The 13141-nt window shown below is 24.9% G+C and overlaps 5 protein-coding genes across 10 annotated transcripts in view; 3 read left to right on the forward strand and 2 right to left on the reverse strand.

The window, feature by feature from the left end:
- The window catches only part of LOC102671350 (T-cell activation inhibitor, mitochondrial-like), a 3308-nt gene extending 2496 nt beyond the window's left edge, over positions 1–812 (reverse strand). The window contains exons 1-2 of one of the 3 annotated variants that reach the window (XM_006611793.2): positions 512–812; positions 305–419 (exon numbers count right to left, since the gene is read on the reverse strand). In XM_006611793.2, coding sequence (XP_006611856.1) covers positions 305–419; positions 512–534 — 138 coding nt within the window. In that variant the 5' untranslated portion in view covers positions 535–812. Of the gene's footprint in view, positions 1–304; positions 420–494 lie in introns of all 3 variants that reach the window. The other 2 variants (XM_031508589.1, XM_006611792.2) reach the window with 2 other exon arrangements.
- Positions 813–1041: 229 nt separating this feature from the next.
- LOC102671568 (equilibrative nucleoside transporter 3) lies at positions 1042–3998 on the forward strand. Of its 2 annotated transcripts, none has more exons than XM_006611794.2 (10): positions 1042–1442; positions 1557–1709; positions 1856–2116; positions 2283–2377; positions 2456–2506; positions 2593–2825; positions 2992–3229; positions 3300–3385; positions 3463–3662; positions 3736–3998. In XM_006611794.2, exons 2-10 carry the CDS (start codon positions 1564–1566, stop codon positions 3845–3847), a joined length of 1422 nt encoding a protein of 473 aa, XP_006611857.1. In that variant the 5' UTR covers positions 1042–1442; positions 1557–1563; the 3' UTR covers positions 3848–3998. The 2 variants fall into 2 exon arrangements, with proteins under 2 accessions (XP_006611857.1, XP_006611858.1); XM_006611795.2 differs by having other exon boundaries at positions 2295–2377.
- A 353-nt stretch (positions 3999–4351) lies between these two features.
- Positions 4352–6292, reverse strand: LOC102671796 (protein-L-isoaspartate(D-aspartate) O-methyltransferase-like). Of its 3 annotated transcripts, none has more exons than XM_006611796.2 (6): positions 6170–6292; positions 5647–5736; positions 5393–5532; positions 5034–5259; positions 4877–4962; positions 4352–4802 (listed from the first exon to the last, which is right to left on the reverse strand). In XM_006611796.2, the coding sequence occupies exons 1-6, from the start codon at positions 6183–6185 to the stop codon at positions 4626–4628; spliced, it is 735 nt and encodes a 244-aa protein (XP_006611859.1). In that variant the 5' UTR covers positions 6186–6292; the 3' UTR covers positions 4352–4625. The 3 variants fall into 3 exon arrangements, with proteins under 3 accessions (XP_006611859.1, XP_031364450.1, XP_006611860.2); XM_031508590.1 differs by having other exon boundaries at positions 6147–6225; XM_006611797.2 differs by having other exon boundaries at positions 6136–6220.
- A 400-nt stretch (positions 6293–6692) lies between these two features.
- On the forward strand, positions 6693–8959 carry LOC102672434 (probable ATP-dependent RNA helicase DDX28). The gene is made up of 7 exons (XM_031508574.1): positions 6693–6867; positions 6949–7167; positions 7276–7584; positions 7681–7938; positions 8007–8117; positions 8184–8575; positions 8666–8959. The coding sequence occupies exons 1-7, from the start codon at positions 6796–6798 to the stop codon at positions 8895–8897; spliced, it is 1593 nt and encodes a 530-aa protein (XP_031364434.1). The 5' UTR covers positions 6693–6795; the 3' UTR covers positions 8898–8959.
- A 1621-nt stretch (positions 8960–10580) lies between these two features.
- Positions 10581–13141, forward strand: part of LOC102676365 (signal-induced proliferation-associated 1-like protein 2) — a 28861-nt gene continuing 26300 nt past the window's right edge. Inside the window, exons 1-2 of the mRNA XM_031508604.1 lie at positions 10581–11136; positions 11367–11462. Coding sequence (XP_031364464.1) covers positions 11041–11136; positions 11367–11462 — 192 coding nt within the window. The 5' untranslated portion in view covers positions 10581–11040. The remainder of the gene's footprint in view (positions 11137–11366; positions 11463–13141) is intronic.

A 13141-nucleotide genomic window follows, 5' to 3' on the forward strand; every position in this document is an offset into this window, starting at 1 on the left:
TAATAAAAAAAAATTAAATTTAATATATATATATTTAATATATTTTTATTATGTATGTACATTTATTTATTTTCTAACTAATAAAAATTATAAACTTTTCATGTGTAATATATTTATTTATATATAAACATTATATGCATACACATATATGCAATAATTATTGCACTTCCTTTGTTCTATAAATAATCTCAATTACAATCAAACGATAAACTGCGTTGCCGTCGCGTAATCGATTTAAATTACTTACACTTTAAAAATTTAGTTATAAATTATCTACGTTATCATAATTAAAATATATATTTACTCTTTGTGTAGGATATTGTCCAAAAAGATCAGGATGAACAGTAAAATAAAAAGGTCGGAGTGCAGTGGATATTTCACCTGTACTTAAAGCTCTTACTGCATTTTTTCTGCAAAAACTGTAAGAAAATAATTATTAAATTGTTTTAAATTATAAAAAATAATATAATTTAATTATATTTTGAGAATTTTACAATGTATATTTGTTTACCATCTTCCTAATGCACAATACATTTTTGTAATCTACTATATCATCACACGTTCATATCACGTTAAGATTTACAAGTTGAAATACGATAAATATATTCATTATTCATTACTTTAACTAAATATACTACATTTACAAATAAATCTGTCCAATATTAGTCGTAGAATATGATCTTTTAGATATATAATAAAAATAAAAACTACTGACATATACTTTTCCGTATAAGTATCTTTACATCGCGTCAGTATGCAAACTCGAATAACATTGGACTTGAACCTCTTCTTTTTGTCTAATCAATGGTGCGATCTATAGAGTATAAGAATACATGACATATATTGAAATGATCATCATATGTGTGATGATTAGTAAAATTATTATTTATTATGTGCAATGTAAAGATGAGTTTTATTAATAAAAAAAACATTATTAAACTTAAAATTTTCTAGTTCATATATATATATAAATTATAAAAACATATATGTACGATTATATATATGAAAATATAAATATATTTATATTTTATTTTTACATGATACATTGCATAGTTTAACAATATATGTCAGCAGTATCAATACTTTATATACTGCATCAGCTGTTTTTGTTTTTATAGATGTAAACATAGAATGAAAAGAAGAATATTAAGATTAATACAATATTAAGATTAATACTATAGTATTTAGTTATATCTGTGTTTAGTCACAGGTGGTCGAAAATGATATATATGTATATTATATACATAATGTTTCGACATTTTAAAACAATACGATACTGAAAATATTATCAATCATTTAATAGACATGATTCATTAAACATAGTTTTTCGAAAGTTTTTATATGTACTATACAACAAAATATAAATAAATATCATTCTAAATGATACATTCTAAATGAATTATCAAAAGAAAAATTTGTGACAACTTTGTATATAACATATTGTAAGTACAAAATATAAATATGTATAATATTCAATTAATTTTATAATTACTGAAAATTTTATAACAAATTTTTTTACATTCCTTGTGTACTAATTAATTTTTTTATATATTTAGTTTCAGTATGTCATATTCTATCAATAGAAGACCTTTATTAGGAAGTGCATCAGATAGTGAATTTGAAGATGACTTAGAAACTGAAGCTGATGATCCAAATATTTCTATTCCAGATGAAAAACCATTTTTTAAGCAATATGAACCTTATGACAAGTAATAACTTTTGTAGACATTATTGTGAATATATCTTATATATGTGTGTGTGTATGTGTATGCGCGTGTATGTGTATGTGTGTTTTATTACATTTCATTTTAAATTTACATAATTTTAAAAATTATTTTCTTTTTTTTTTTTTTAGATATAATCTTGCATACATTGTTTTTTATGTACTTGGTATAAATACATTAATTCCTTGGAGTTTTTTCATCACAGCTGATGATTATTGGATGTATAAATTTCGAGAAATACATGAAAATTCTTCTAAAAGTATTAATTATACTCATATACAAAACTTGGAAAAAAGAACTGATCTTCAAGCTAGTTTTACATCATATTTAAGTGTAACAAGTGCAGTACCAAATACATTTTTTTTAATTATAAATGCATTTATTAATAAAAGGTAAGTAAATTCTATGATATTAATTATGAAATAAAAAAGAATTAATAATATAATAATATGATATATATAAATAAAATAATATTATTAAAATATATAAATAAAATATATATAAATATATCTAAATAAAAAGAAATTTTAAACTACATAAGAAATATTAAAATAACAGAATTTCTTTAAGAATAAGAATGGTGGGCTCTCAATGCACAATATTATTATTTTTTATTTTAACAACAATATTTGTTAAAATAAATACAGATAAATGTAAGTTTTCAAAACAAAAAATATTTGATATAAAATTAGATATTTTAAAATAAAATAAAATATAAATTTTATTTTTAGGGCAGGGAACTTTTTTAATAATTACTTTGACCACAGTAGCATGTGTAAATGGTATATATACATTTTAAATTTAAAATATTATTGAATAATTTGATAAAATTTGATAAAATGATAAAATTAAATATATGTGTTTATAGCTGCAAGTGCAATTTTTGGAGGAAGTTTAATGGGTATTGTTGGACGTTTTTCTTCAAAATATATAACAGCTATGTCAAGTGGACAAGCTCTTGGTGGGATTATTACTGCCACGGCAGAAATATGTTCTCTTTGGATTGGTGCTAGTCCTATTCTTTCAGGTCTAGTTTATTTTATTATTGGAGATGTTATATTATTTTTATCTTTGATTGCATACATAGTTCTAGAAAAAGCAGTAAGTAATTTAGCATTTTAATATAAATATATATTAATGATATTCATCATTAGATATATATGTTTTATAAGTAGCTTATGATAATAATGCAGATATAAATAAATAATACACTGTATATTAAAGAGAGGAATTAAATTACATAGATATTATTTATATTTTATAACAGACATTTTTTAAGCATCATATGGTAGAAAAATTACCCGAAAATGTAGAAGCAGATTTTTCAATAACCGGAGAAGTAACTTTTCCACATGGCACTACAGTATCTTATAAGCGTATTATAAAAAGAATTTGGCATTATGGTATTAGTGTACTTTTAGTATTTTTTATATCTCTTTCTGTATACCCAGCACTTACTGTATTAATAGAAAGTCAGTATAAAGGAAAAGGTTATATATGGAATGGTAAGTTTTATAATTGAATTTTATATAAAATCATTTAAATATATAATTTATGATTCTTTTTTTTTTATAGATATCTATTTTGTGCCTGTGGTGACCTATCTCATTTTTAGTTGTGGTGATTACACTGGAAGAATATTATCAGGCATTTTTCAATGGGTTTGTATAAAATAATTAAAAATAGCAATTTTCTTTTATCAGAATAATATTTAAATGCATACAAAACAATTTTTTAGCCAAAAAATAAACCATGGCAAATTATATTTTTAAGTTTGATGAGAATTGCCTTCATACCAGCTTTTATGTTTTGTAATGCACAGCCTCGACATCATCTCTCTGTTTATATTCATAATGACATTTATTATATTTTAATAACTATTGCATTTGCCATCAGCAATGGCTATTTATGTAATTTAACACTTATTTTAACTCCTACGTAAGTTATGTATAGAATATATATAATGTTAACTCAATAAATTATTAATTTTATACTAAAGATTTTTAAATAGAGTTGTAGATTCTCAAGAGAAAGAAATTGCATCTGTTATGATGGGAGCTTTTCTTGGCATAGGATTAATATCAGGTTCTGCATTCAGTCTATTCATGGTTAAAACAATTTAATTATAATTTAAAAAAAATTTCACTGCCCTTTATATATTTAAAATGAAATAGGACCACAGAACATAATATCACATGATATTAAATAAATTTATTTTATAATTATTTTATATTTCATGATAAAATTAATCAATGTAACATTTAATATATTGCAGTAAATTTTTAAGCATTTCTTTGAGAATATCTATAATCAAATTTAACCATTTCATAATTACATAAAATATTTTATGTATAAAATGAATATAATTATATGTAACAGATCTAAAATATATATTAAAGATTTAACATCATTAAAAATTACAACCAATTATGTATTATGTATTACTTAAATATTATATTTTTAAAAAATAAATTATAATAAATATTTTAATTACTGTCAAAACTAAAACTATAATATAATATATATACATAAATTTATATTTAGCTGTAATAAAAAAGAAATGTAATTAAATTCAATATCTGTTATTATAAACTATTTAAAACTTTTTAAATAAATAAAAGATTTCATTAAAGAGAAAATCTTATTGATATCCATGTCAGATATATTGACACAGAATACATATTACATACATTTTATAGTATTTTGTGTTACTAAGATTATATCATATACAATTTGAATTTTATTTATGCACATAATAAATATAATTTAAATTTTGTTTAATATAATTTGTCATTTTGTGCATATATTAGAATAAATATAACTAAAACTATAAATTTTAATTACTATTTTAAATTTAATTCACAGAAAAAAATTACTCACTTATTGGAGCACACATCTATTTCATGAAATATAATATTGATTATCTCTACTAGTTAGTGGAACAAAAGCTACACCTGTAAGAGGCTTTTGTGTAATGCTCCCATCATGTATTTTGTCAACTTGTATTAACATTTGATCTGATATTCCTGAACCTACTGGTAATACCATACGTCCTCCAACAGCTAATTGATCAATTAACTGTGCATAGAAAATATTTTAATAAGTATAAATTAAATTTTTATAATTCATTAAATACTTAAATTTTTTCTTACCGCATGTGGCAATTCTTTAGCAGCAGCTCCTACATGAATAGCATCATATGGTGCTTGTTGTGGGAATCCTAATCTTCCATCTCCATCTAAAATGTTATATCTCTTATATAAAAGATACAAATCTACAATATTTCCAAAAAATTTAAAAAATAATTACCAACAAATTGAACACGACCATATTCAAAAAGTTCTGGATTATCCTTCTTAATGTTGTCTATAGCAAATAGGTTTAGTTCAGGAATATGTTCAATTCCTATAACTAATCCATTTGGCCCTGTCATCAATGCCATACATGCTGTTAAATATCCAGAACCAGAACCCACATCTAATGCTCTTGCACCATTAAATAACTTTTCTTCAAGTATTTCCAATGCATATGCATGCTGAATAATTTTAATTTATAAATTTTATTAATATATTTATTTTAACATAATATAATATATATAAATTATATTATAATATAATATAATATAAATATATAAATGTAAATATAATGTGAATTCAAAAGGTATATACCATATGAGGAGCACTTATAGTTGCACCATAACCAATCTGTTGTGGAGCATCAAAATATGCATATCCAGAACGAACATAATGTCCTCTATCTACAGCAGACATTGCTTCATAAACTCTCTCAGTTTTAATTATTCCTGATGCTAAATTCAAAACATTGATTTATTTATAATATTACTTCTGTTAATAAATATAATTTAAAAAATATATAAATAAACAATTTATAATAATTATACTGTATTTATTATATTGCTTACTCCTAAGATATTCTACAAGATCTTGATTAGTTCTTCCATTAAATCTCGCAAACCAGGCCATTTCAAATACAGGAAACAATAAACTTATCACTATGAAAATAAAACACGATAATTTTATCACAAATTGAATTTCCGTAAATCGTGATTTAATGAAGCACTCGAAATATGATCGTTGCAATAATTCACTTATAAATTTGTTAGAATGGCTAACTAATTAAATATATTAATATTTATCTATGTTAATATTTTCATTAAAAAAACAAAAAATAAATTTATTATATATGCAAAATACTTCAGCAGCTTTAAATATAATTATATGTGCAAATACTTCAATAATATTAAAAAACAAGTAAAATGAAACCGCCTAATTCAATATAAATCAAATATAAATTTATTTGCAACAAATATAATTAATATACTGATTTTAATGTATCTGTCTTGTACGTATATTGCAAATTTCTAATAAAATAGAACTTTATCAATATGTACTGAATACAGACAGATATGAAAGATCAAGACGTACAAGACCACCGTAACATATCAAATAACGAAGTGACATGTAATGATGCAATACGGTAGCAACACGATAGATTTGTTTTCAAACTAGTCAATGAAATTGTAAATATATTTCATAACATAAAAAACACTATACCAGACACTTTACTAGGAACATTATAATCATCTAGTAATAAATTAATTTTCAAATATTCATTTTCAATTATTTCTCATTGTTCAAACATTAATTTGAGTTTTTAAAAGTTGAAATGTATAAATTGTTAAATTTGTTAGCTAATTAATCTTTTGTTTATCGCTAGATGATATATTGGTATAATTAATTATAAAATTTTATTTTTATTATAATTATACTAAATTACTTATTATAATTAAAAAAGCAGGAATATTTTAATAAAATTAATTTCAAATTATTTTGAAAAGTTTAAATTTGATTTAATTCTGTAATTAGATATTCATTCATTGAATATTTCATCTATATATTATTTTTTTCTTAGTTCTTAGTATTGCTATTTCATCTATATGTAATTTTTTCTATGGTAACATATGTTATAATACTATTAGTATATATGTTTAAACAATTAATATAATGTAAAAATTATATTTTTGTTATAAAGATTATTATATATATATAAAATGTTATTTCGATTTTGTCATATTGGTTGCAAAACTATTAATATATCATTTGTCAATTTTACAAGGCACTATGTAATTACATATTTAATATTTGATTTTTTTTATATGATGTATTTTGTATTTTGAGTTAATTTTATATTAATTTCAATTTAGGCAAGAGCGCTAGTTAAAAGCCGCAAAAAAAAAAATGAAATAATTGATAATGAAGTAAAAAATCAAGAAAAAAAAATACCAATAATACTTTCTAAAAAAAAATTATATGATTTTTATACAGATGATATACATATTAAGAAGAAATTAATATTAGCTAGTCATGGATGGAAAAATAGAAAATCCAAAAATGATCACTTTTTCATATATCCTTATCACAATGTATAATAATTTTTATCTATTTTTGTATATGTACATGTATTGTATATGTGTGTACATATATATATGTATTTTATAGTACATGTTTCATTATTACAATTTTTTTTACAGGATAAGACAGAGATAAATAAAATTGATTTTGAAGCATTTGAAGAGCTTAATATAAATAATTCTGTATGTAATAATTTAGAAAATTTAGATATATATAAACCTTCAGAAATTCAGAAATTAGGAATACCAAAAATTCTTCGAGGATATAACGTATTATTAGCAGCAGAAACTGGATGTGGAAAAACATTAACTTATCTTTTGCCATTGGTAACTAAAATTTTAATATGGAAACAAAATATACAAAGTAATATAAATAGTCCATTTGGCTTAATTATAACTCCTTCAAGAGAATTAGCAGTTCAAATTGCGGTTAGTAAATTATATTATTAATATATTAGTAATATAAATCTAAAACTTTCATTTATATTATAATATTTACAAAAAACATTCTATTTCTTTTTTTAGTTGGAATTAATTAAAATATCTAAAGATCTTGATATTAAAATAAAAATAATCACTGGTGGCAGAACAAAAAAAATATTATTGAATCCTCCTGTGGGTCACGTTGATATTCTTGTTTGCAGTTTTGGAGTTATTAGTAAATTGACAACATTTGGTGTATATAATCTGAAATTTGTAAGATTTGTTGTCTTAGATGAAGCAGATTCCTTGTTTCATCATTCGTTTGAGGAGAAATTAAGAGTATTTATGAAAAGAATATATGTATGTAGAAAAAAAAAAAAAAATGTTTGATAAATAAAATAAATTTCATGAAGTTTTAATAAATACAGGTTGAATATCGTGATACAACAAAAGATGAATTCACTGATTCAGCTCAACTTATTTTAACTTCTGCAACAATTCCTTCACGGATGAAGAATGTATTGAATGGAATTGTAAATGTAAGTGATAGAACTTAAATGATTTTAAAAATAATTTTAAAAAACAATAAATAATTTTATTTGTAGCTAGATTCATTAAAACATATAACAACAGAAAAATTACATAAAATATTGGTTCCACAAAAATTTATGAGATTAATACCAAGTGAAAAACCTGTGCAACTTCTGAAATATGTAAAACCTAAAGTGTTAAATAATCAACGCATAATTGTATTTTGTAATCAAAATAGTACTTCTTATTGGCTTTCTTCTTTTTTACACGAGTGTGGTATTAAAGTTACAAATTTAAATGGCGATATGCCATTGTCTGTACGACGAGGAAAATATGGAGAATTTATAAATGGTAAAACTATGGTATTATCTATGACGAACGGAGGTTCCCGAGGTTTAAATACAGTGATGGTTAATCATATTTTAAATTATGATTTTCCATTAGACACAGCTAGTTATATTCATAGGTATTCAATTTATTTAATTTATTTTCAATTTAGATTTTCTATTTATAAATAAATAGAAAAAAATATTGAAATATTATATATTTTATTTAGATGCGGTAGAACTGGCAGAATAGGTACCATAGGTGCTTGTAGAGTGACAAATTTTATTTCCAGAGTAGGAGAAGTCGTTATAGTTCAAAAAATTGAAATGGCAGCTAGAAAAATGAAACCAATACCTCTGTTCAATCTCATGGATAAAGAAGAAGAAGAATTGGAAATAGAAAATGATTATATAGAAGAAATAATCGAAGATTTACAGAACGTAGAAAATATTCCATATTGAAATTTAAATGTTTTTTTTTATATAATGTAAATAAACATATATAATTAATTATTAACAAATAATAAAAATTATTTATATTTTATATTTACTTTATATTTTTCATATTCTATTTATTTTATAATACGTGTTCGCTGAAAAGTCTTCTATGAAACCTTTTAGGTGAATCTCGATGGAAGGATAAAAAAATCGATTAAGTGTCATTGACCTTAAACCTATTTAATTTTATTTAACTCCTTTATTAATTCTTTATATCTTCTATATAAAATAATAAATATATTTAATAAATTGTTTCTTAATTGTTTCATAAAAATGTTTTATCGAGTTTTTATAGGACAAAGTTAATAATAATTCTTATATCCGTTAATAGTCCATCGATTCGTTTTATCTCTTAAATTTCAGAATTTTGTGCTTTTGGATCAAGGAAGGAAGCTTTCGACCCACACGTGTGTTTCTATTCATCCGTCAATGTTCCGTCATGTCCGGCGGCACTCCTACACTGACCGCCTACATATCGCAAACAGAACTACTATAATCCAAACCGTATGTCTAGACTAGTTTATTATTCGTATTGTATTTTAACGAAATTAAGTGTGGTTGTAGGTGTTCCGATATTTGTCTTTTTCTGGGGTGTGTCATAATGTTTCGAATGATAATATTATGATATTATGATATATCATGTAGATGAAAATTGTCGATGAATTGGTAAAATAAAATTTTTTTCAATATTGCAAAAATTTTTTATCTTAGATATAAAATTTTTATCTAAAAATATAAAAATATGTCAATATACAAATATAATAAATATTATTTTTTTTTTATACTTAACTTACTATTCCTATAAATTGTAATTCCTATTAAAGAAAATAACTTATATCAGCTAGTTTCTTATTGATGAAAAATTATATAAAATATATTAAAGTGTATAAAAAAAGGAAACGGAAACGGAAACGGAAACGTGATGAATAGTCAAGAGCAAAGACAATGAAAATGGATTAATTAGCGTGGGTAGTTGCACGTCATTTAGGACACGTAGAGGTATATAAAAATTATAAAAAAATTTTTCTAAGTTAAAAAAAAATGATAAATTATCTGAAATATATTTGTACATGTTTAATTTTTGATGAACTTTGATTTCTTCAATCGTTGAAGAACAATGCAATTAATTTTCAACATATTTTAATTAAGAAAATAATTTTTAAAATCTTTTATTTTTTATACAGACTATAAATCGATGTTCTAATTTAATTTTAATTCTTGTTAAAGAATCAGACATGCCTGACCCGAATTACGAAGAGTCAATTTGTCGAATTACGGTCACAATGAATCAAACTAGAATAAATGTCATAGATATTTTTCATACAATTATGAAAAATATTACGAAAAATATATTAAAAAATTAAGAATTTTTTCAACATTATTTAATTCATTATAACATTAATTGTTAATAAATAAACGTTGTAAAATATCAATTTTTTTTTAAATTAAAGATACTTTAAAAGAAAAAATTAAAAAATTTATATTACTTATTATATTATCATGTAATATGTATATATATATATAAAAAAAAAATATTTGATTTATACTTGACTGTCGGCAATTTATCCTTGTAACGAGCGCTTTAGTTTCGAAGAGACGCGAATATCGACGTAGAATGGAGTGGGGATCTTCGTGGCCGTCGTAATAGAAGCGAACTCAGTTGTTCTGCGACGCGCAACTTGTTAGCGTCGTGGTATTGTGTATCGCGTTTTATTTTGCTGTTTAACTTTTTCATATGTTTTCTTTGTTTAAACAATTGTCGTAGTAGATTTATTTGGCTATTCTTAAAATCTTGAACATATATTATTTGATAATAATTGGAAATATATGCTTCGATATTATCCGAAGGAAGGTTACGAATCGACACGCCAGGTCCGGGTTGACGAACCCTCTGAAAGAGGCGGACACGTCGGTTCTCTAAAAATGCAGCGCGTCGTTAGAGCTTAACACGCCTATGAATCGTGTGAACGGAAAATAATAAACGACATTCTTAAAATTAAAAGATAAACGAGAGCGCAAAAAGAGCAATCGTATCATCATTGCACTTGGAGTGGAAAGGAAATCGATCGAAAAAAAAAGATCGAGATGTGTAATCGAAACGACAACGATGACGATGACAACGCCGCATTGTTGGATCGCTACTTCGAAGGAATCGAGTTTCAATCTCGAATCGAAAGATTTTGAAGCTCGATCAACTTGTAGTGTAAGTGATTGTGAGTCGTGAAATAATTACTTTGTAACGACAAAATATATCGTGAGTTCAGACAACGTGTTTCATAACGATATTTATCGATTGTTGATCGTTCTGTGCGAGTTAGTAATATGTGTAAAGAGAATCGAAACTAGCGAAGGACGTAGAGATACAATTGAAACGTGCGTGCTGAATTAATAGTGTGTTAGTGGAGAAAATTTCGTTTATTTTTGTGTTGGTAGAAAGACCCGGAAGCCGCTATATTGGAGAAGAAGCGAGAAAGCGGCGTGCCGCTCTTCTGTGTACCGCGGCAAAGGCGATCGTCGCAGCCTGAAAATGTAAGTTTATTTTATAATGTTCCATAGTCGAGTCTATTCCGATTGGACTAATCTTTGAATGAATAAACTCGATGTGTATATATTCATAGAATGAATATTTATGCGTATTGTATTGTGAATTAATAGGAACTGAAATTTTATTCACGATGATATTTTCAAGGATGAAATCATCACGATATGATATAGTATACGATATATGAGGATACATTTTAAATAAATATTTTCTCATGATCTAAAAATATAATATAATCGCAAATATTATAATCATAAATTACTCAAAAGATTATTTGTTAAAAGATCAAATTTTTGCAAAATAAATGTTTCCTACTATAAAGCCTGATTCATATTCCGCAAGAAAGATGGGTTAATGTCGTATAATATCGGTAGGTGAAGGTCATCGCTGGATGCCAATATCGTACTATCAACGAATTTGTGGTACTGTAGCATCCATGCTCTACACAAACATACATATATTACATATATCATATTACATATATTTATAAACAATTTGTTGTCGATCATTGAGTTATGATATCTTTTAAATGATTACATTATTTTCGCCTTTCATTAAAAGTTGTAAAAAAATTGAAATAATTCTTTTTATAACCTCGATTTCAAAAGAAGAAATAATTTGCATCATCATATTCGTATTGTTACCATTCACGAATCTTATTAATCTAATACTAACGAATCCAATTTTTTTTAATATTTCAATAAACAAAAGTGCAAAATGATTTCAATGATTTTCTCACGATTAATGGTGATCGATCGAACAAAGTTATCCCGAGCATTTGGTATAGTATATACGCTATATAGTACGTTCATGTTATTCAACCAATATTTTTGGAAAAAATGTTGCGTGAGATTAGCGTATCCTAAAGTAGCCGTTGCAAGGGAAAGAAACCTTTGTGCGTAGCCTACAATGTTATTGTATTCCCAGCACGTATAGGCAATGGGAGTTCGTTATTACGCCTACTTCCGGTGGTCGGTTCGTGACGCGGAGTCGCACAAGCTTTAACGGACTGTTCGAATATTTCAAGTATTTCCCCCGCGATCAAATATTCAACCAATCGTTTATACGCAAAGGTTCTTCAATACAACAAGATATGCAACAAAATATACATATCGCAAGTCGTATTAATTAAAAAGATGATTTAAACCGTTCGTTTGTTTCTAGGAATCGAAAATATAATTTTTTAATTCTTGTAAAATTCATTGTCAAAATACAATATATACCTGCACCTATTCATGTGAAAAGTATATAACCCGCTATTCGAAAATATCGAAGAAGCCAATCCCAGCTGGAATTTTAGAACAGCTGCAGGCGCATACCTAAGCGATAGCCGGCCAGCCTTGCCTCGGGTCTCAGAAACGCTCGTAAACTCGATCCCTCGTCTCAACTCGATCCAACTCGACTTGACTCGGTTTGACTCGAATCGGGATATATAGATAGACAAAAATCGCTCTGGTTTTCTACAGGTTGCAGCCGAAGCAAATTAAGTATGTAAGATACTTAACCTGCTTTCTCAAACTCCTGAGAAAGCATCTTGTTTGTACCGACTCGCATAGTATTAACTGTTTTCGTAATACGAAGTCTACGAGCAACGTATAAAATTATTCGAGAGAGAAAAAAAATTCTATCGTTTGTCAAACAAATTTTTTTTTTTTTTTTTTTTTTT

This window comes from Apis dorsata, unplaced genomic scaffold (assembly GCF_000469605.1).
Source record: "Apis dorsata unplaced genomic scaffold, Apis dorsata 1.3 scaffold_92, whole genome shotgun sequence".
Lineage (NCBI taxonomy): Eukaryota > Metazoa > Arthropoda > Insecta > Hymenoptera > Apidae > Apis > Apis dorsata.

Excerpts from the sequence above, each read along its gene's own strand:
- LOC102671568 (XM_006611794.2), top strand. The coding sequence starts at position 1,564 with ATGTCATATTCTATCAATAGAAGACCTTTATTAGGAAGTGCATCAGAT. Across the intron at positions 2,378-2,455 it reads TAAAATAAATACAGATAAAT|GGCAGGGAACTTTTTTAATA; the intron begins GTAAGTTTTCAA and ends TTTTATTTTTAG. Across the intron at positions 3,386-3,462 it reads TATCAGGCATTTTTCAATGG|CCAAAAAATAAACCATGGCA; the intron begins GTTTGTATAAAA and ends ACAATTTTTTAG.
- LOC102671796 (XM_006611797.2), bottom strand. The coding sequence starts at position 6,205 with ATGTCACTTCGTTATTTGATATGTTACGGTGGTCTTGTACGTCTTGAT. Across the intron at positions 5,737-6,135 it reads TTCATATCTGTCTGTATTCA|TGATAAGTTTATTGTTTCCT; the intron begins GTACATATTGAT and ends TTATTTTCATAG. Across the intron at positions 4,803-4,876 it reads CTAAAGAATTGCCACATGCG|TTAATTGATCAATTAGCTGT; the intron begins GTAAGAAAAAAT and ends TTCTATGCACAG.
- LOC102672434 (XM_031508574.1), top strand. The coding sequence starts at position 6,796 with ATGTTATTTCGATTTTGTCATATTGGTTGCAAAACTATTAATATATCA. Across the intron at positions 6,868-6,948 it reads TCAATTTTACAAGGCACTAT|GCAAGAGCGCTAGTTAAAAG; the intron begins GTAATTACATAT and ends ATTTCAATTTAG. Across the intron at positions 8,576-8,665 it reads ACAGCTAGTTATATTCATAG|ATGCGGTAGAACTGGCAGAA; the intron begins GTATTCAATTTA and ends TATTTTATTTAG.